General features: G+C 37.3%; 3 protein-coding genes across 3 annotated transcripts; 2 read left to right on the forward strand and 1 right to left on the reverse strand.

Moving 5' to 3' along the window:
- Positions 1–652: 652 nt before the first annotated feature.
- LOTGIDRAFT_103236 (hypothetical protein) lies at positions 653–2,755 on the reverse strand (the record flags this gene model as incomplete). The annotated part of the gene is made up of 1 exon (XM_009045880.1): positions 653–2,755. The coding sequence occupies one exon, from the start codon at positions 2,753–2,755 to the stop codon at positions 653–655; it is 2,103 nt and encodes a 700-aa protein (XP_009044128.1).
- Positions 2,756–4,232: 1,477 nt separating this feature from the next.
- LOTGIDRAFT_228108 (hypothetical protein) lies at positions 4,233–9,880 on the forward strand. Its single transcript, XM_009045881.1, has 11 exons — positions 4,233–4,272; positions 4,705–4,880; positions 5,361–5,624; positions 6,222–6,399; positions 6,732–6,858; positions 7,119–7,236; positions 7,521–7,718; positions 8,138–8,206; positions 8,515–8,771; positions 9,160–9,386; positions 9,776–9,880. The coding sequence occupies exons 2-11, from the start codon at positions 4,706–4,708 to the stop codon at positions 9,849–9,851; spliced, it is 1,689 nt and encodes a 562-aa protein (XP_009044129.1). The 5' UTR covers positions 4,233–4,272; position 4,705; the 3' UTR covers positions 9,852–9,880.
- Positions 9,881–19,592: 9,712 nt separating this feature from the next.
- On the forward strand, positions 19,593–22,028 carry LOTGIDRAFT_102759 (hypothetical protein; the record flags this gene model as incomplete). Its single annotated transcript, XM_009045882.1, has 4 exons — positions 19,593–19,788; positions 20,097–20,315; positions 20,833–21,057; positions 21,772–22,028. Coding segments are annotated over 4 exons (897 nt in total), but the record flags the coding sequence as incomplete, so codon positions are not given.
- Positions 22,029–22,569: the final 541 nt, after the last annotated feature.

Below are 22,569 nucleotides of genomic sequence, written 5' to 3' on the forward strand. Positions count from 1 at the left end.
TCTTACTACAAGTAAAGACTGCAACATTTCAACAAAGTCTAAAAATCACATTTTAAGATTTAGAAATGGCTTTAAATGTGTTTGAAAGCTTTGCTGAAATATCAAACCTTTTAAAGAAATTCGACTTTTTAAGTCAAGTTAGATTCAAAATGGTTGTGAACTGCGTTCGTGTGTGTTATTTCCATGTAAGAATCATACGTAGTTTCGAATGTCTACACGACAGACTATAGTTCTACACCAGAGATTGAACTCTTTTCAGCATAGAGCTATATATCAGAAACGAGAGCAAATAATATATAAATAACGAATCCCTTTAATCATCAAACAAATACATCAACAGTTAAAATATACATCAAGTTTCATAAACATAAATTTTAAACACAATCAATTAATCTGCTCCGTTTTTCCTCACATCCGTAAAGTTACCTTACTTGGACTCTGCATTCACTGCATACGACAAAATATGTCGATATCGTTCGATATCAGAGATTGATCTTAAGCAGCTGTTTAGACACCACGAAGTTCCTAACTAACATTAGCTATACTTATGTACCAGTAAAGTCTTCAGTCGAAGAGGTGAGACTGGAAGCTGTCAACAAGACCGTTCACTGTTATGCCGATACAAAGAAGGCTGTTATGCCAGGAGTTGTTTTTAATCACTACTGGTTAGGCTACTCAAGCTACTACTAGATGGTGATAACAACAGACCTTTACCTTTCTGGTCAGCTGGCTTGCCGAAACTGGAGACGGTGGACGCATCGGATTCTATTAACGGCGCCCTTCTATCCATTTCAATAACTTCAGACGCGGTCGCTTGTGCGCTGATACCAGCCAGATATCTGAATTCTAGTATAGTATTACTCAGCCTATTCCTCTCTCGGATTTCTTCTATCTTCTTTTTACGTGCTCTAGCCTTTTCTCTCATGGCCAGAACATGGAATTCATCTTCGCTCGAGTCCAGTTCTTCACTTATATCAGAATCTTCACCATAGTCCAAAATATTCATGCATATATTACATATATTGTTAAGATCGACGAAACAATCCAAACAGTATACGGCATTACACCCAGGACCTTCACAATGATGGAAATTTTCATAGTCTTTCTCTTTTCCTTCAGTACCACAATTTATACAAGCCTTCTGTTTGTAACCCAGAAATTTCATAACTTTACCGATCCTTGGATACTGTATTGCTATACGAGCCTTTAAACTGGTGGTTTCAGTAGATTTGACTCCTTGATACTTATGTTTCATCATTCTTGCCATCTTATACTTAAGTTTACCCCTCATCTTCAGAATTCTGTTGTACAACCAAATAGCTCTGGCGTGATCTCGTTTTGGATAATAACAACCTGCGATGATATGCCGGAGTCGTAAACCATAAGCTTCAAAGATATTCGTTATCAAACAACAAATCAAAATGCCAGTAACAATCTTGTAAATTCTGTAATTGGGTACTCCAGGGTTCGGCATGCACGGTGTGGTATCCACGTTTAGTTGATGACCCGTTACAGGGTCAAGGACACCCATCATGGAGCGATACATATCAGCCATAGATCCTTCACCCTGTACATGTACTTTAAGATGAGCGGGTACAGGGGCCGTTGTTTTTATCTGTAACTGCTCCTTGATCAATAATAGAGTCCAATATAAACTGTAATCACTCAAGATGTAAAATGATGCATTGATGATATTCAATACAAGAAATACAATTCCTTTCAATAGTTTCTTTTGTTCGTTTTCGGTGAAACTTGGCGAGAAGGTACCGATATATTTCTGTTTTTCTTTTGTCCGCAAAGGGAGTATAGTTGGCAAGCCTCTCAGTTTTCTCTTGTTGTCGATATATTTGATTGTTTCAGTCATATACGTATTGTCATATTTATCCTTAGTCAAATATTTCCATCGATACAACATTGCCCGGACGAACACCAGTAGAAAGGTAAACATCATAATACTTTCAGCTCCCGTGATGGCTTGATCTAAGACTGATAGTCGACTTTTAACATCATTCATAATATCCCGCTTCACATCATCATAGGATTTAGATTGTACCATCGTCAAATTATAGTGATATTCCATTGAAACATTAAAATAAAACATTTTCTCTACGTCGTGAATGGCGGCCTTTATTGGAGCCCCAATTTCGTCCACCACAAAACTCACGACAGCGTCCACCACAATGCACAACAATTCACCTATTCGAGCCACGTTGCATACACTGGCAACAATATCCACTATTCCACACAAGAAGTTCATGAATCCTAGTTTTACTTGACAGTCATCAGATGCATCCTTGAAAGCCTTCAGGCACTTCTTATAAGGTGCTCCCATATTTTCGTTGCATATATCAGTTATACTGGCCAACCATTTAAACACTCGAGCTATTGCTGAACAAATCTCTTGTATAGCATTCTTCATTGCCACGAAAGCTCTTTTAATGGATCTAGCAAATCTGGAGATAGCCTTCAACATTTCTCGCAAACCATCAGCCATCGAGGCTATTGGAGAAACTGCAGTTTTAACCAGATCTTTTGTTTCATTTAATGCCATGCCTTGTCCACACGTAGCACTTTCCGACATGACCAGGATATTGTTACTAAAGTTAGTAACGGGGTAAATCATCACCAGTACCATGGCGTACATTAGCAGGAAGGACCTGCCTTGACTCGTGAAAAAATTTGGAATAACCAACAGCATTACACATCTAATAAGGTCCGAAAAAGCCAGTCCAATACAGAGTATGAAACTCACCATAATAGCAAGAGTTACGCAAATTTTTAAGTTCAACTGAAGGCTCAACGCCATCAGGACGTATATACCAAACGACATCACTGTTCCAGCGAAAAACCACAAAATACTTCTGAATATCTCGTTATTATATGTTCCTTCAGTAAGCGTCCTGGCAAAACAAGATGTCGATTTGCAACAACAAAACTTTTTGTTTTTCTGTTTCCCCTTATGTAGAACACAGGGACAGCACATTCGTAGTAGTGTTTGTTTGATAAACTCCATTACAACAATATACCAATTTTCGTACCATGATCTTAGGGGAGGAAGTCCCTTCTGGGCACGAATTGAGTTGATTTTCGCTCTTTCCAATCTGGCGACCGCTGCTTTCAACTTAAATGCATTTATCATCCTTCGGCTTTCCCTGTTCATCTTGATTTATTATTCCAAATGAATACCATACAAACTACAGATAGCAATGAAACAGGAAAGATGACCACGTCTTCTTGAGACGTCTGCCTTACATGACGTAATAAAGTTTGATTACGTCGTATGACGTCATCATGACTAATAACGACAAAGCGGCAAAGAAAATGAAATGGGAAATGATATCAAATAGAGTTTTACATCCTACTTTTCGGTATTTGATCCGGTTAATCAATTATGTTATATGCCATACAAAGCAATTGACACTAAGCGTCGGTTTATTTCTCATAGACTCCCAAAGATTTAACAATATTCCAGATAGTCCTAATAGTGCATAAGAACCAAGCATTTCGCATTAAAAGGCACTAGTTGTTATCTCACCCACGATGACATAGCAAGACTAGAGTCAATTCACCTATTAAATGCATGGCATAGAAATCTAAAATAGATCCGGTCGTGTAGACTGTTTCTATATTTTCCTACACTATCTATCTGACCTACTATTTCTTTTATGTAACTTTGACACATTATCGCTTAAAATAGATGTTTGTATTGGCCCTGTGGGGTGGTGCTTGACGACGTGTAATAAAGGACAGGATGGGTAGTGTATAGGGACAACCTGTATATGAAATATTAACTGAGTTTAGATAGGAGAAATACATAATTGTTTTATGTTCGTATTTTCTGCATTTAATTGATTAATGAAACAAAAAATAAGCATGTCGCCCTTATAGCGGACAAATTTTACATTTAGTTACAACAACAATGGGCTAATCTTTTTCGTACGATCTTTGACAGGATTTTTCTAAAAAGGTTTTCGAGCATTAGTTTATATTTGTAACATTCTGATATCCAGTCCGACCGGTGCGATTTATGTCGTAATTCCAGATAATAACGTGCTAGGAAAACAACGCCATTAGCTCAAATATCTTATATGCCAAATCAGAGTACATCGATACCATGTCTGTGTGGAATGAATATTTTAAATATTTGGGAAGATCCTTCGAGTTTTAAGTTTTTAAGATAGATAAGGTATTGTTCTAGGTGCGTTTTATCTTATCTTTAATCTCGGGTCTGAAGACAATCCGTCACTTCTCATTTCTTCCTTTTAGAAGCAGGTCAGTAAGAAATCTTTATTACAAATTAGATCTAAGTCTAAAGCTTCTGCGTGTATCATTGTTAGATGCCTAATGTTCGATTCGTGTGCATAGTTGTCATCAAAGTCGTCTTTATTGTACGGAATATGGCCTGATTCACGTTGGATAAAACGTGTTGTCGTCCATCACTTCTTGCGTATTGCAGATAAGAAAATCGGTAATTATATTCTAAGGCAAGATGCAAGAACCATAATGTAGACACGCCGCGAAGAGAAATTGAGCTAGAAGCGTCTGCCGTAACTTAATTCACGTAGGTTGTGTATGCCCACTTAAACATATAGGATGCTAAGCCATCTCTTTTTTTACAATATGGTTACACCACTTTTTCTAGATTCCTACGGCTATTCAAAATGACGAGGACCTATTCAATTCACGTTTTAATTTGAATTTTAGGATGTTTGGACCAGTGTCATTATTGGTATTGGGGTTAGCCGCGACACAGGCTCTGTTAGTTGTCAACCAAACCAGCAGTCTACGATTAGAAAACCAAAATGGTCAGAAGAATTTATTTATGGGTTTAGCTGATGCTATGGCTTTAGATACCGACCAGAATCTACTCTACGTTGTTGGTGAGTATCAATATACTTTAAAACGGGTCTCTAGAAACCCTAAATCTTGAATTTTGATCTGGAACGTTATAATTAAAGAAAATAAACCATATATTTTATATGTATATCTATGGTTCAGAAACAAGCCGAAGTTTATATTAATCCGTTACCATTATTAGAGATACCAACAGATCGGCATTTTACAGCATGTGGCGAAAGCACATTATACACAGTATTCTGTGTTATTCGACGTCTAATGGGCCTGCAAAAATATGTTGGATTATGGAGAGTGTCGTGGTATTCAAATTTATTGATTTATCATTGAAACCACTGTTACTATTTCTAACTTTGAGTATGTGACTCCGATGAGTTTTTCGGGTGTATTTTTGTTAGTCGACCAAAATCCTGAAACAATCTTGTGCGTTAAGAGTTTCATGTAACATTAAGACTGCAAAAACACTGCAAAGAAATTGTCTTTATCATCTATTGTGTATTTTCCAGGTGGTAATACTGATATGTTGAACGTAGTGGATGTTTCATTGAAAGACAATCTGAGGTTATACTTCCAGAAACATTTTAGTGCTGTCAGTGACGGTATCCCTCTCTCAGTCGCTGTCTGTCGATTTTCTGGCCTCAATCAACTGGCTAGACTTGCTATTGGTTTCGCTAACAGAGAGAAGACCTATGAGGGCCATATTGAAGTGTTCGATTTATTGACCGCTGGAGCCAGTAATCCTCAGCTTGTGATACGTGAAAATATTGCAGGTGAGTATTGCTGCACAATGAACACATTTTGGGTTCCTAAGGACTGGAATTTGGAAACTGAGTATTTGGAAGAAAAGCTTGGAACTTGCGCTACAAGATATATTCTTCATTTCCATACTACTAGAAATTTAAATTTCGATGATGAATGATAGTTTGTGTTTCACAAACCGCCTTTTCTTCAAGGTTATCGAAACAATTCTCATGGGCTACTGTTTCAGACCAGTTATTCAAATCAGGATAGCCACTGTCTGCTGATAAAGTTATTCAATCTGAAAGGTATATAATGACGTAGGTTGTGTTAGTTAAAACCTCGACACTTGTAAGATGTCTGAATCCAATTTTATCGTTATTATAATATTTAATTGGCATGTAGTGAGGCTTCCTCAGTCGCTAAAGAAGGTTTATGCCCTTTTCTTTCATATATTTGATATATCGTCATCGGTGTTTGACGTTACACTTTTCTAACCCTTTCAGCATGTATAACTTGGCCCAAAGTGATTTCATTTAATATCCATATTACTTTGAGTTCAGATTTCAGGGTATATAGGTGTTTATCTTCATTGTTCATAAGGGGGTTAAGTTTCTTATTATTTCCAGTACAACCTGACCCAACGAGTTTAAAATTCAATGAAGAATGCGACCAGATTGTTGTTGCTTGTGCTGGTGAAGCAGGTGGTCGAAATGATCCCAAAGTTTTTGTAGATCCCGTCGGCCATGTTGATTTGGTTCAACTGAACCCTCTTGGTGGTTATACTGTACACAGACTTAATTTTGCGTGAGTTTTTGTTTCATTTGAATTTCTGAGACTTTAAATTCTTTGCGACAAATGGAAGGAAACATTTAGCTTAAAGTTTGACACCAAAGAGTTGTTATGGCAAACCATCTATCAAGGCATATTGTATAGCATTTAACGGTCAAAATTGTTAGTTGATTATGTTAAATTTGTGGTGCCTCTACCTCGTCGACATAAAAGCTTCTTGGTTTGTTCTTCAGAATTGCAATTTGATAGGTAGTCCTGGTTTCTCTTCTTAAGTTCTCGGAATTACAAAGGGTAATATTATAAGGGACAAACAATGATGACACATAATTCAATTCATTTAATTTCAGTGCCAATAATTCAGCTGTTCGTCAGGTTTATAACAACTACAACGATATTAACCAAGGACTCGCTAATGATCTTGAACCGGAAATTATTGCCTTTGGCTCAAACAACACTGCTTACGTCATTTGTCAGGTAATGCCATGCATTTTTATATAATATTTTACTTCATTAATTCTCCTCAGTTGTTTACTTCGAACCTATGAGAGTGTACAATATTTCAATCCGATTTACCCCTTTCGCTGATGACAAATACAGAGATCGTCTAGACGTGCCAGACAAAATCCGAGATCCAGTGTGCTTCAGATAAACGATGACAAGCAGAAAAACACGAAGACAAATATGTAGATTTACATTGTAAACGGTTTGGTGAAATAAAAATTATAACATTATAGGAGAATAACGCTGTTGGTGGATTTGATACTACCAGAGTTAACACTGACATCCAACTGTATGATATGGGAACAAAAGACTTCAGCATGTATGACGTAGATACCAGTGATGCTGATTTAAGTATGACATTTTTTAGCTATAGATTATCTGCCAAAACTTAAAAAAAAGTGCAAACAATGATGATATATTTACGTCATTTGTAAAATTAAGAGATAATGGCCCTATTCTCAAATGCTGTGCAGATTACTGAATTTGAGCTCCACCAATCAACAACACAATATCCCATGTTGATGTCATCCTGTAAAAGAAATGGTGCATTTTTGGTTCATTCAAAGTCAGCCATTTTCTATCTAATTGAGCTTCAGTAACCATCAACAAACAATTACTGTTCTTTGTTTTCATAGATGATAGTCCAAATGGAGATGGTATCAACCTTCAGAGACGAAACATCCAAGCTTTTTATCAACCAGGAGATATGAAAGTGTTCCAACATAACGGTGAAGATTATTTACTAACAGCCGATACTGGAGCTCAGAAACAATTCACTGCCGTTGAGCAAGGAGTCGATTTTACTGAATCTAAACGTGGACGTCAATTTGACGGTAAGAAATGATGTCTCTCTGCCTATATTTGTCAGCGAAAGTCTTATTGTAGATTAGTTTGGCAACTGATCAATCCTTTTTGGTTATTTTACATAGCTAATGATAGTGACTCGATGTATCTCTTGTGAACCAACACCTGCTTGGTACATCTACTTATCTAGATAATTGCTTTTATGGTATATTTCTTATGTACTGTGCCATATGCACAAAGTCGTGATAAAATTAAACCTTCATATCCAATTCCTGATAAGATTTAATATCCGACACTAGTGAAAGCAGCATTATACAAAACTTCTCCAAAGTCTTTCTATTAGTTTTCCTTGTCCATGCATATGCCTTACCAGACGCATTTGTTCACTAACCTAGAATCCTTATGATTCTAATTCAAATGTTTTTATGTAAAATTATCTTTGTTTCAGCCAATGAATTGAACACCAACGCCTTAGGATCTGCTACTGTTGATGATCTGAGAGATAACGCCAGATTAGGTAAGGATACCGCACTGTATTTCATATAAAGTAGAAATATTCTTGTAGACAGTGTACAAATAAAAACTTGGTTATTATGTCAATAGGCCAGGGTCGCCAGGCCCTGATTTTACTCTTGATCATTTATCGAAGAACCTGTGTGTACATTTCAAAACAAAATAACTAAATACCACCAGATCTTACCGGATCGTTCAAAATGAAATAAATGACAAAGCCATGTGTCAAGCCAAATGTCTTTGTAAAAATAGTAAACGTTTTCTGCCATGTGAATTTCATCAACAAATATAGTCGATGCTATATATCTATAGGTAGACTGTACCTCAGTAATCTACAACAGAAATTGGATGGGTTTGATGATGTTATTACCAATACCTATACATCCTTGAGAATGTATGGTGCTAGAGGCTTCTCTATCTGGAGACCCAGTGATCTGTCTCAGACTTATCACAGTGGTGGTGAATTCGAATACCAGATGAAAGAAACCTACCCCAGTTTATTTAATGGTGATATTGTAGGTGGTAATAGAGTACCAACACAAGATACTGATACTCGATCAGACGATAAGGTACGTGAGGTTTCAGGCGATCTGAAACCTGGGAAATCTCCCTGGCTTAATCAAGGCATGGGATCTAATTGCTTGAACCTTCAACTGAACAGCAGTTCTTGCTTTCCCGTATCCCAAAATTTATGATCAAGGAAGGGTGGAAAGACAGTACTGCCAATAGGATAAGAAAACCTACATGTACTTATTTACTTCCATTTCATATTCGCTCTAAGGAACGTAGTCCTCTCGCTCTAGTTCCACTCTAACAGAAATGAAATAAGGCTGGTCCACGCCCTATGGCGCTATTTATTATACAGGTACGGGAAAGTAGAGAATATTGGACAGAATGCCATCTATTCATGGATAATAACTATGGGTTTGAAATACCTTAAGGCTTGTATCATTCCAGGGCCCTGAACCAACTGCTATCGCTACTGGTATGGTTAACGGTAAGAGAATTGCCGTCATTGGTAGTGGACGTACTGGTACACTCTTCGTTTACATCATTGAACCCGATAGTGCCAATCTCCCTGTTGGTCGATTCCAGAGTATCTTCAGACCAGGTGATGCCAATGACAACTGGACCAATTTATGGAACCAAGACAGAGCTGGACATCCCAGAATTACCGCCATGGAGTAAGTGGGAAGAATGATTTACATACTTCGAAATTATGATTGAAATCTACTGAGTCGCCCCAAGAGTCACTGTTTATTCTGATTAGTGCAACAAGTATGACATATCTATGAGTACGCCTACAATACAATGACGGACGTAACTGCAAGTTCACAATCTCGATTTTGCCATAAGCTACTGTTCTGACCGTGCTTGGACTGTGATGGGCAGTGGATTCCGATTTATGATTATGTTGGTGAGAAAATAAACATGCCAGTTTCTGCCAAGCTTCCATAAGTGCTTAGACAATCTCTCAAAGCCTTTTACGCGAAAGCAAGGGCAAGTAACTCAGTTCAGACCACATTGTAACCCTTTGTTCAAACACCTCTAAAGATGTTCTCGTTTATTTCAGGATTATTGGTACTGATTTGTATGTATTAGGTGGAGCTACTGGTACCGTTAATGTCTACTCATTAAACGATATCTAAACAGATGCAAATAAAAATTTAAAACTAATATTAATTTGTACTATTTAATGACTGAAATTAATATGTGCTACGTCCCTCTATTCTGCACCTGTTTAGCTGATGACAACGGGTAACGCTGCATGGACATTGGCATTAGCCTACTCGTTTTCGATTTCTTAAAGTCGAAGGACCTGAACAGCTTGTAGCACATGGTGTCTAGATTTGCTGTCACGTGTCCAGTCCGAGCGACAGCGGTTCCGACCTGACCTGGGTTTTGGTAAAAGGAGATGAAAATATTGTTATAAATAACACAGATCGTGCGACACGTTCGTGTGTGACCCGATTGACTGTAAATATAAATTTTGTTATCGGGGACAGGAAGGAGTCTTGTTGACTGAATTAAGCCTCTGATATTTCTAATTTTGATGAATATACTGACTCTGATAGCTATTATTGAATAATCACCGGTTGACTCTGATAGATATAATAGAACGGGGACTTACAGACTATTTGTATATTTTGTAGTTTCGTCATTATTGCAAAGGGACTGAATGAAAGATTGAAAGATGAAAGATACTGACGAGAGACAAACAGTAAAAGAATTAAAATGCCTGAAATGTATATACGTTTCTTGATACAAAGTTTCAAATTTTACACAATTCTCATATTTCAACCAACCTCTAATAAAGTAGGGCTTGGTCGTCTGTAGGGATTTCCCGCTCTTTAATACACATATTACTACATAATACAACTAGATATCAAATTTACCTATCTTATTGAAGTGATTAATTTTAAATCTGATTCAGCTAATCCAGGGATTAAGAATATTATTAAGTTATTAGCAAGCCTATCCCATTTCCAACATCAAAAAATTTATATTTGGTTTTAATGCGTTATTTTTTATTGCCTTGATTTTTAATCAGATTTTTAATTAATTTAAATTCTTAAGTTTTTCTCGTGGAAATTTTAGTCATACGATCTTTACATAAATCCTCCTTTTTTCGTTTATTTTTAATTTCAAAACCTTACAATTGTATCGATGACAGTAATTGTCCTTCGATAGCATATTAGAATGGCGCGTTTTCCACTGTATCGTGAATATCGGCCTGTCTATATTGTCATAACATTTAATTGCCGACGAATAATACCCAGATTCTCATTATAAAAATGACACGAAAGAATATTATCTTCAATGGAGCTGTATCTGCTTTTAGAGCAAATATCATACACCAGTTTCTCATTGATCGTCTTGTAAAGATAATATCCATGCCTATGTCGCTTTGATATTCCTCTGATATATGCTAAAGTATTCGAGATAATTTTCGTATGCAATAACGAGATAGTTACGAATGTTGAGGTTATTTAGTACGATATTAATTGTTCTAATTTCACTATAAAATGAACTAATGATTAACTAGTTTTAGTCTAGTAGATTTGGTCGGAATAACGAATTATTCTTATTAACTGTTAGCTAATTCGCAAAGTTATTGATTGACATGGTCATTGCATGTTTCGGATACCATTTTCTAATCAAATTCATTTAAAGAACGTGAATGAGATACAGTACAGGAAGATAAAAGAGGTAGGTCATTTTCAATTATAAAATTTAACTTGCTTTGAAAACTTCATGAGATTGATTGACCCACAGAAGTTGTAAAACAGGAATTGGCCCCTTTCTCCTTAATATGGGCCATATTCAAAAGAATATTCTGCTGTTATGTTAATGCTGTTAATATCGGCCAGGCCAGACGAATCTTGGTATCTTAGTCTTTTTGATATGTTGTTCATGTACCGTATAAATGGTAATAGAGGGTGAACTTTTCTTAACTTGTAGAGGATTCGAACCCACGGCACCTAATCGCCTAGTCGACAATCCAGCTCGCTACCGCCTGAGCTATATTGTACTGTCACAAAAAGACAGCGTTAGAGTGAAATATTGGCGTATAAGGGTGTTAGTTATGTATGCGTTCTAGCAGTGATGAATATTTTCGAATCTAGGGACTTGGACTTGAGGATTGATGGTTGTGAAAAATGTGTAATTATCGGCCAATTGGTTTGTACCAAATATAACACTTAAACGTTTTAATCTGTAATTACTCTGAAAGGAATAACTAAGAAAGGCTTAGGTATTGTAGTGATACATAGAATTATATTTAATCATTATTCATTACCAAGTTGGTTTCAGGTGCTATCTGAATGCCATTACATGGAACATTTAACAAAATAACAATAGTTGTAAACTATAATATACTTTTGTTACTGAATTGATTAAAATAAACTGCATTTTATTGGACTTGAATGAATTAAACTGAACAATAGAGTTCATTTCATAATAACTGCACCTGCGAGTTGGAATTTGAGCGAGATGTTCGCATTGTTGGATTATTATATATTTTCGATAAGCTTAATTTTACTATAAAGGCATTCTTTTTTGCAAATTTTATGTTGTTATTCCTAAACCCTTTTCATTACTTTGTAAAATTTTATCTACAAAATTACTACTATGATCACCAAGTACCTCCATGGTCTAATCGTGGTCTAATAATAACAAAAATGGGCTTGACAGAACTTTGATGCAATTGGTGTGAAATTATTGCAATGCGAAACTACGCGACTGACATAGTTTCTACTTTCAGATCACGAACTTTGTTGACCGAAATGTAAAAGGCGTGACTCAAATCGAACTACTGTATAAACGTTCCGACGTAAATAAAGTAAAATGAAAGTAGCACCTCAAATTCTTTCAACAGTTTACATCGAAAGAATGTTTCCAACACAAAACTTGCAAAACAATGTTTATGTTCTATGTTCTATTCTATCAAAATATCGAACGATTTATTCTGGCGTAGTGATTTCAATGGTGTTAACTAAGTTCGTGTCTGTTTTGTCTATCTAAAAACGTTACGTAGTTTCGTATGGAAATGATGCAATAATAATATGTTTATAAACAGTTGGCAACCAAACAGCACCTCTTCTGTTGTAAACACGTGTTTCGATCATCAATTTAAGAATGAGGGTAAGAATGATTGGTATTTCAGTTGTCTTTCGAATGTTTTTACGCTTTTCAGCTATATTATCTTCATTATTGGGAGCACTGGTTTAGGAATGAGGCCTATACACCCTAATAACGATAAGAATATTCCAGTTGTCTTATTTACCACAGAAAACAACCAGCTGTAGACACACGTTTCGGTTTCATAAAACAGGACAACTTGTTTATAATGAGGTTTAATTCCAATATTATATCGAGATGTATGAGAAAATTACATGAATTCCATTATGCTAGGTTTGCAGTGTTCCCGACGGCCACGGTAATCACGGTTCAGGCTATCGTGGGGAAGACGCGATTAACGCGGGGAGACGTGTTAGGCAAACGTGATTGCCGTGGATGCTGGTCAGAATTTTTAATTGTCAAAAAATTGCCGTGGATGCTGGCCAGAGTTAAACTGTCACAAAAGAAATGGCCGTAGTAAAACTGGGTAAATGCTACAAAACGTGACAATATGTGCACCGTGTCAGACCGTAGAAGAACTCAACGCACCGTAATGCTCCGGCCTGCAAAGCTTCAAACATCGGGACGCACCTTAATGTAACGAAACGGATTTCGTTCGTTCACTTTAGCCTGCCACGAGATCCGTGACAAAACGGAACACAGCGTGACAAAACGGAACACAGCGTGACTAAACGGAACACAGCGTGACAACACTGGAAAGGAAATGCCCGTCCCACTACGGACCATTTCCAAGTTTTGTAACGACCTATTACATATTGTCAAGTTTTGTAGCATTTACCCAGTTTTATTACGGCCTATTTTGTTTCTCCGCGCCGTGGCTGCCGTGGCAAATCTTTTGACAATTTAAAATTCTACCCCGGCATCCACGGCGTTGTCTCACGTTCACCCCGTTTCCCCACGGTCGCCTGAAGCGTGATTGCCTTATAAGTTTGGAACATATAAGTGTAGTATGATTGTCATTGCTGGGGGAGTTTTCAGTATACCGTGGGTACAGACGTGCTCCAAGCTTCCAAATTTCCACGTTAGACAGACGCATCAGTCCTGGATGAAGAGGACAACAACATGTGGGATCCCATCAGAAGGCATCGGACCGGTAAACAACCTTACTGACCTTTGGTGGAGCCGGTTCATCGTCCCAACGGCCTGTCACGGATACCGTGATAAACAGCAAGGAAACTCAGGCACAACAAAACACAAACAACCAAAATTCCACGGCGCAATATGTTTCGGGCAAACGGTGCTGCCGGGGCCGACTGGAACATTGTGTAAACCTAGCATAACCATTAGACTGGTAGTGTTAACACAGTGAATTGGTACAATGTCCATTCTGAGATAACGAGATCTTTCAACTGGCGTATTTTATTGGTCTGCGATCAGGAAGCTCATAAATTCAGACAAAGGAGATAAATGATTAAATGCGGAATTTTTTACTGTTGAGAAGTTTAACAATATCGTCTGGGGCAGATTTGTTATTGTAATAATCAATTGTCATGATCAATATATTAATCTATCTATTATATCCTCTTGTTGTTAAAACACAATGAAATCCCATTAAACTAAGCTTGCTTTTAAAAGTTAACATGGGTAACATACATGTATTATATATCACACTAGCTTTAAAGTGACGTATTCTTGTAAACTTCTAGTCTTCCTAAAATAAATCTGTTACATGTTTGTTTACCACCCAGAAAGCCGTACTTGTATCAAGTGAAAGTGAACGTTGCCAGTTGTTATTGACATCTACATGGGTGATAATGTGGGTTGAACTAATAACAAATTTACCCAGTGTATTTCTTTTGATAGAAACAATTTATTTATCAGATAATGTTGGTTGGTTAGTAGATGGCAAGTTAACGTCCGCTTCCAACAGATGCTGATATCACAGACTAGGTACTCGTAGTTTTGGTGGTAGTAGTTGTTGGTGGTTATATTCGTTCTATTGGATGATTCTGTGTTGTTGATGTGGTAGTTGAGAATAAGTATAAGACCTTGTCGGGTCGAATGACATGGCGGTGAAACTCGGCCCTAAGTAGTTTTCAGCATTCCTCGTTTTAATCATGGCAATCTGAAGAATTTGGTAGCGGATTCATTTCAATAGTCAATACTCTTCTACCTAAAGACGTAAAAAATCTTATTGTTGGACCGTTGTTGTTATCTTGACTGCTTCGTTATTATGTTTTATCACAGTTCAAGTTTTAAGATGGCTTTATCTTTTCTCTTTTTAGGAAACATCACCTACTGTCACCTTTATAGCACATCTGACCCTTTTCTGAATCAGCCCAACATATTGGCCTTACCAGATCCCCAAACGTGGAATACGCATGTGGTTTGCATTGGGTAATCTAAAACAGCTTATACAGGTTATATGTATTATATGTTTTGGAATTTCAACGTGTGTAGGATCAGCAAATTTGACATCAGCAACCTTCTACTGATATATGAAGCATGATTTTAGGTCTCCTTTCTGTTCTCCCATGTGGACGAATAATTTCTACGTTCTGACGGCAAACTAAGTCAAAACATTTCCTGTGGTATTATTAAGTGAATATCGAAAATTTTTCAGTAAAAAGTGTGCGTATATCTGAGTTTTGGATTGTACGCAACCGGTTAAACGGAGTTCCGCTGTGCACTTTTACGAATAATGTACTCTATATTAATTAGAACCCACTTCCGGAAGAGAAAGTAAAATAATGAACTGTTATTGAAAAATATATACTATGGAAAACGTAGCCTTATTGATAATCGTTCATTCATTAGAGACACGGCAGACTTCTATTATAGATTTGGATTTTAATTGGTTTTATTAACGGGTCACCGTAATTTCCAAGATGTTTTGATGTACTGCACAATACGTCTAGCCTATTGAGCGATTTCTAGTAATTTGCCGGAAGGAAGAAAGAAAGGGTCACCAAAACCTTGTCTCTCTCTTACTGTGCTATTTCATTCCGACCTAGACTACTACATCTTCAATTAGGTTTTTAAAAATAAAAAAGGGAAAATTGTATGATTGATGAAATCAATAAGACCGTCTGCTTGACGGGATGACAAATATTTAAAAAATCCTTGACATCGTGAACATTTTTCTTCTTACGGTATTTTCCATCATGTTAACGTGTACTAAGGTACTGTGGTGTATTAGTCTTGTACTTTCCGGCTTCATACTCACTCAAGGTAAGTCTATATTCTATATATATTAACTAGTCGTTACGATACTACTGTTTCTATGGGTAAGGTCCAGCATGGGTTAGGCGAATTCCGGCATATTAGAGCATGGGGCAATATTAGTTGAATCGGTGCAAGTGGTACCATAACTATTCTTTGTCCGTTCGTGTTTTGCAAATCAGACAGTGTCACGACAATCTCGGCTCGTCACGCAATAGAAATATTGAAATAAATGTGTATTGGATTTTAATCTCAAAATTATTTCCCGCGACCTCAACATAGTCGCTTATATCATAGGAGATCTTCAAAGATATGTCTGGCCTCTGAAAGCCTGTGATGGATGTAGGCTAGACTGGAGAGTATTCACGTAGTGTTCCCTATATGACTTCCCACTTGACATAAAAGTTATTGACCTGACATGACAAAAGCGTTTCGTCTTAAACTTTAATCGAGGCATCGTACGACACAGGTTTTACATCCTCACGCTATCTTGTCAGTTGGGAATCGGGAAATGGAGGCCACTGTCGTTCTCCTGGCACAATTTCATTTACTGCTCATGTTTCTCTTTGACATTAGCTCAATCAGAGGCAAAAAAAGCAAAAAAGACGTAAGACACCAATTAATTTCATTTTCATAATAGTCAAATGCGTGGGACGCGTAGAAATAAGGCTTGCGTATTTATAGATATAACTATGTTGGAGGGGGGGGGGGGGGGGGGGGGGGCATCGTTCTGTATGTTCGCTCCGCTTTGTTTATTGTGAACTCGACATATTGGAAACGATCTTAAAGGTTATATAGATCCATGTTTGCCTCTATTCGGGGGTATTTGGATATGTATTATCTGTATGGTTCTCTTTAATATCGACATTCGACTAGGAATTTATATAAGAGCAATAATCAATCAAGGTAGACCTTGAGTCATTCAAGTTGGTTGTCTGTGCCCTATATTAAGTGCACCTATTAAGTGCAAAATCAAAAAATCGTTATTTGTCATAATCAATGTTGCGGTAAAACTTAAAACTGTAGAGAATGTGTGTGAGACAGAGGAAGGAAAGGGTCGGAGAAGGGTAGTGGCGTCTGTACATGTGTGTTGACATGCTCCCTCCCCAAAAAAGAGGCAGGCTCGATTTTGCTCCCCCCCCCCCTTCCACTTTCAAATTTTTAATCATTTTGCATAGTGAAAGAATGGCCTATGCCCCCGCCCTGGGTAATTTTGTGGCCCTTGCTAGCCCTCCTCAATTAATGTTTCCTAGAAACGCAACTGGAAAAGGGTTGAGCAGGACATGTGCATTTTCTTTGACAGCCCTCAATAACACATCGAGCTTTTAGCAACTTCTTGACTGTAACAGCCACTATTTCACCGATTGGATAGAACGCCAACGAATACAGCCAATCAGAGACTTCAATAAAAATTCACAAACTTTCTGTCTGTGCCTCTAATAGACTGTATTCGCTAGCGTACAATCCAATCAAATCACTCCATTTACAACCTTCAAGAAAGGTGGCTATTGCAGTCGAAGTTCGTAGTAGCTTGACGTTGTGAAGATGTCTGATAACATGTCCCGATTTGTACTACCCCTTGTAGATAGTTGCACACATTATTCACTTTGTTAAATAGTCGTGCAATACATCTTTATTAGGAAATATTTGAAATAGTTAGTAAATAGTTTGTACGCAACTGACACGGTTTTGAATAAGATCAATTGAGGTATGTATTGAAGTTAAAATTAAAATTAGTTCAATCGAAAATATGCATCATATAATATGCACCAAGCATAAATTACCTCAAGGCTGATAAATTAAATTTTATTTACTCTTCAAACATTCCCGGATACATTAAGAGATGTGTAGGTGTGCACCTCTACTTGTTATGTAGGGTTGCAACAAAGTTATTGCTGGGGGTTAGGTATTGTTTGGTCGGTATGACTATGCAAACTTTCGTAAAACGTAAATACTATGTAATGTCACGTGATCCAATTGTATATCACATAACCGACTTTTATCAACAAAATGGCGCCGCAGATCAGACCGGCAGGTCATGAGGTTAAAGGATAGTATATGGTTTAGTTTTTCGCGTGATTTCATCGGCTATTGTTCTGATAACTGATAATTAATTGGCTGGCTATATTAATACCAAACAAGGAAGTATGTTAAATTATTGACCGATTTTTACCTGAACAAACTGTAACACATAATTTGCTTTTTATTAAGGTCTACATTATATATTTTTTGGTATTCAGAACTGAACACTGCAACTAGAACATGTAAAGAGATTATAAAGAGGTTTTCTAAATTGTCTAAGCGTATCGAGTACACTGATAGCATCCATGTTCACCACTCCAATTTTAATTTTCACCATTCCAATTTTAGTTTTCACCACTCCAATTTCAATTTTCACCACTCCAATTTCAATTTTCACCGTTCCAATTTTAATCAGACATCTGTGGTTCCAGCAATTCCGCTAAAAACTAAGTTTGATGACGTCACTAATCGAGAAGGGACTTAAGTGATATAAGCAGAATTTAGTGGAATCACAGACGTCTGATTGAAAATGTTACAAATTGATTTTATCAGTGTCCCCGATACACATGAAAAATTAAGAAAACCTCATAACAATCCCTTAAGCACCCCTAATTTTGAAAGGTGAAAACACCATGAAAGCACAGCAAAATATTCTGTTTCTAATGATTGTTGTTGTCAGTTTGACAGATGTCGATCAAATTGTCAGAAAAGCACGATTCTACCATAACTAGATTTTTTCCCACAAATTATAAGTAGTACAAATTTTAAACAATCACCATGCAATTAAGCTTTATTCAGGGCTAGGCATGTGAAACAAAGAAATGACTGAATTTTTCCCTTGCTCGTCTTTGCTATGTACAGACTTCAAGCACCTGCGTTTACGGGGAATGACTGGCTTTGTGATGCTCTGATTGATCTATGATAGCTGCTTACGTACATTTGCTCTTTTCGGCGAACAGTAGCGATTTTGTGCTGATTTTGAATTTGATGATTTTTTACATTGAAGCAGCACAGTGTTATATGCATATCACGTATAAACGTACTACAGAGGGAGACACTGGTTGATTTGAGGTCAAAAACACTGACAGTTATGTGATCAGGTCGTAGTTTAAATATATGTGTACCAATTGTCCACTGACCTGCTTAACTCGGTTTATATATAAACTACATATTCATTCAGTACAGATTGTGTTTTTTTCACATACTAGTCCATTGACCCACTGACTCTGACACACATCATTCTGGTTACATAATACTATCATTGTGCTAAGCACAGATCTCGGTAGCTTCCAGCAACCATTGGCCTACTGGATGCTAGAGTTGACATAGAACTATAAAGGACATTCAATCATGCTGATAAATGCAGAGGGAGTGGAAGGTGTGGGATTTCTAGATACGTGTGCAGAATTTGAAAAGATTACTATCCCAGATACATGGGAATTTTGGTACGGTTAATAACAAGCTTCGACATTGGTTAAACCGACAATCTGTCGGTAAACTTTTCTGTGTTGCCAACTAAAATTTATAACTGAATTTATTTACTACATTTGTCTAAATCTTTTATAGCTGGAATATGCTGGTATACCGTAACTAAAAGAGGAATGTGTCGAAACGTGAATTTCATTAACTCAACAAGAGATGAATGCTGTAGAACAACCCTACCTACCATGTCTTGGAGTCCACATGAGTCACCAACGCGTGGAACACTGTTTTATTGGGATATCCTGATGAGAGGAGCACCTCGGTGTTCTCCCTGTCACAGTAAGGTTTCCATTGTTTCTTTGTCGCATCGCGGCCAGCTGCATTGACATTGCGTGTTAGGCACTTAACTCAGATTAACTTCATTAAGTCATCTAGGTAAATAAGTCGTTTTTGGTTGTGAAAAGTCGCCTCGATTGGTCTGATCGAAACCGGGGATACTCTGTTAGGTCTAAGCGTTGATTGTATAGCTTACTGATATCGGGGTTTCCGGGCTGTTGACATTGTTAGACAAGACTCCATTGAAGTCCAGTATCCTTTTTTTAGGTACATATAATGAACAATTGATCAATGTAATTCGTTTCTGTTAGCTAGTTGTACCAATGTTCACTGTGGCAGCAACAAGAGATGCCGAATGAGACATGGTCGACCAAAATGTGTCTGTATACCAAATTGTCCTAGAGCGTTACGACATTCCGGATTGGTTTGTAGCAGTAACGGAATAACCTTCGATGATGCCTGTGAATTAAAACGACACAACTGTAGACATGGGGAGCATCTAACTGTAGCGTACACTGGACCTTGTAGACGTGAGTATTTCATCCTTGTACTCTGTATTATTTAGCACTATAAGGTGTAGAGACGGGCGTAAAACCTCATTTCGTATGACTTTTTTCAATTTCCTCACGATTGAACTATGTCATCCAGGCCAGGCATTATCCAAACGGTTTTAGATGTCATAGACCCTAGCGCTAAGGTCTTTCCTAGAATACACGACCCGATATCACGACCAGCACTTAAAAGTTGCTGCTACATATTATATTCTGTTCACAATCAATAACTTTCACCAAGCTCTATATAAAAATCTTCAGGGGTAAAGTCATCAATATATTTGCTTTACCAGCTGATTGAGCTCCATTTCAGCTATCATTAGATCTGGATATTGCCGATATCATCACGTAATTAATCATTTATGCATGAGAGAATGTTACAATGGATTGAGAACACAGACTTGAGCATAGATACTTCTGATAGTTCATTTATTTGTAGACGTACGCGACGTCAGATATTCATTAGACATATTATTATTTCTTGATATATACACAGGGTCTTGTCGAGATGTGAATTGTTCGAGAAATCTAACATGTTTGGAGGATCAGAATGGATTACCACACTGTGTACCCTGTGTTCAAAACTGTTCTCATGTGACCAGGTCTCCACCTGAGTTGTGTGGTGAAGACGGGGTAACCTACCCTAGCCGCTGTCATCTGTTTCAAGCTATTTGTGCGAAAGGGAAAACGATAAGGTTGGCTTACAAAAGTAGCTGTATAGGTATGTAAAATAGGGCAAGATCATCTTCTCATTGTCAAGCTATTACAAACGTCGGTCTTATACCTTGTCTGCAATAGGCAACTTTCTTGTGTCATGAAACGATTTGATACAGATAATCAGAACCTGCGACAGAAATTCTGTTTACAGTATTTCTGTCTAGCCTCTGAATGGCTGTATTCACTGACGTACAATCCAGTCAAATCGCTGCATTCCTTGGTTCAAGTATAGTGTACGGATTTCGTAATAGCTTGGGATTGTGAAGATGGGAGAAGCCTTGCAGACAAGGGTATAGTAGTTTCGGCCAACACCTTCATTTGGAGTAATTTGGTAAGGTTGAAGTTTCGTACAAAGACCAACGTTCTGATCTTATTCATGGACAGAGGTTTGGGTGTTTCGGCGAACAGGGAAATACGAAGCGAGTGTTGGAGAACTGCTCCTGCACTGAAACAGCTTTTGATGGTATTTTTGGGGATTCAACCGAGATCAAATGTATTTGGCCCTGTTTCCGACAATGTAACTAAGACAAGATCCAGATTTTAAGAAATACATTAATTCGATTTGTTGATAAAACTAAATTTAAAATTGATTTTAGTGATTGACCAATGAGATAAATTGACCTCTAAAATCAATCATTAAGTTTTCATGAATGTGAGCCCAAATCCTTACGAAAAAACTCTTATCTGTATTTTGCATTTTTTGTCTGTTTTCTTGTAGAAAATGCATCCTGCAGTACCATCAACTGTCCAGAGAACTATACATGTCTAAACGACCCGAGGACGGGTCGACCACAATGTTCCAACTGTAACCATCTCTGTAACACATCTACACGTGATGTGACTGTGTGTGGTACGGATGATATAACATATAGTAGTTATTGTGTCATGCAGCAAACTGCATGTGCATCACAAACTGTTATCAAGACTAAATATTCAGGAATATGCAATGGTATGTATGATTATATTATATTATAATAGCTGACATGCGTCCATCATTTCTACACTAATACGATAATTCTTCCTTCAAAAGTTTGAATTCCCATGAGAGAATTATACATAATATAGTGTTCTAATTTATCAAATAAAACACCTGATAATTAATGCTGTCCAAAACAATGATTCTGTCGCTACAAGAGCATTTGATTTGGGTGTACTGTGAATACTTGGCATTGTAATAACATTGATTGAGAATTTGTCATGGTATTATCATTTTAAGTATGTTGTAAATTTAAAGAAGTGTCTTTCTCAGCTGATCAGGAAAATAATTCAGGGGAAGTAACTGCTATCAACAGCATACCGCAATCATGTCTTGCCTCGACTTCCCAATCTCTGACAACTGTTGTGTTAATATAGTTCTTCAGGGTTTCATGCTGTAGAATATTATTGTTATTGACTCCCATCCCTGTGGGCGCAGTGGGTTCGCTTACATAGCGCATCCCAGTAGAAATGTGCCTGAAACACACGCTCTTGTCAATTAATGGATAGATAAGATATACGCCTCTTGTTGGCAGCATAC

Source organism: Lottia gigantea (genome assembly GCF_000327385.1).
Source record: "Lottia gigantea unplaced genomic scaffold LOTGIsca_1, whole genome shotgun sequence".
Classification (NCBI taxonomy): Eukaryota; Metazoa; Mollusca; class Gastropoda; family Lottiidae; genus Lottia; species Lottia gigantea.

Excerpts from the sequence above, each read along its gene's own strand:
- LOTGIDRAFT_228108 (XM_009045881.1), top strand. The coding sequence starts at position 4,706 with ATGTTTGGACCAGTGTCATTATTGGTATTGGGGTTAGCCGCGACACAG. Across the intron at positions 6,400-6,731 it reads GTACACAGACTTAATTTTGC|TGCCAATAATTCAGCTGTTC; the intron begins GTGAGTTTTTGT and ends ATTTAATTTCAG. Across the intron at positions 8,207-8,514 it reads GAGAGATAACGCCAGATTAG|GTAGACTGTACCTCAGTAAT; the intron begins GTAAGGATACCG and ends ATATATCTATAG.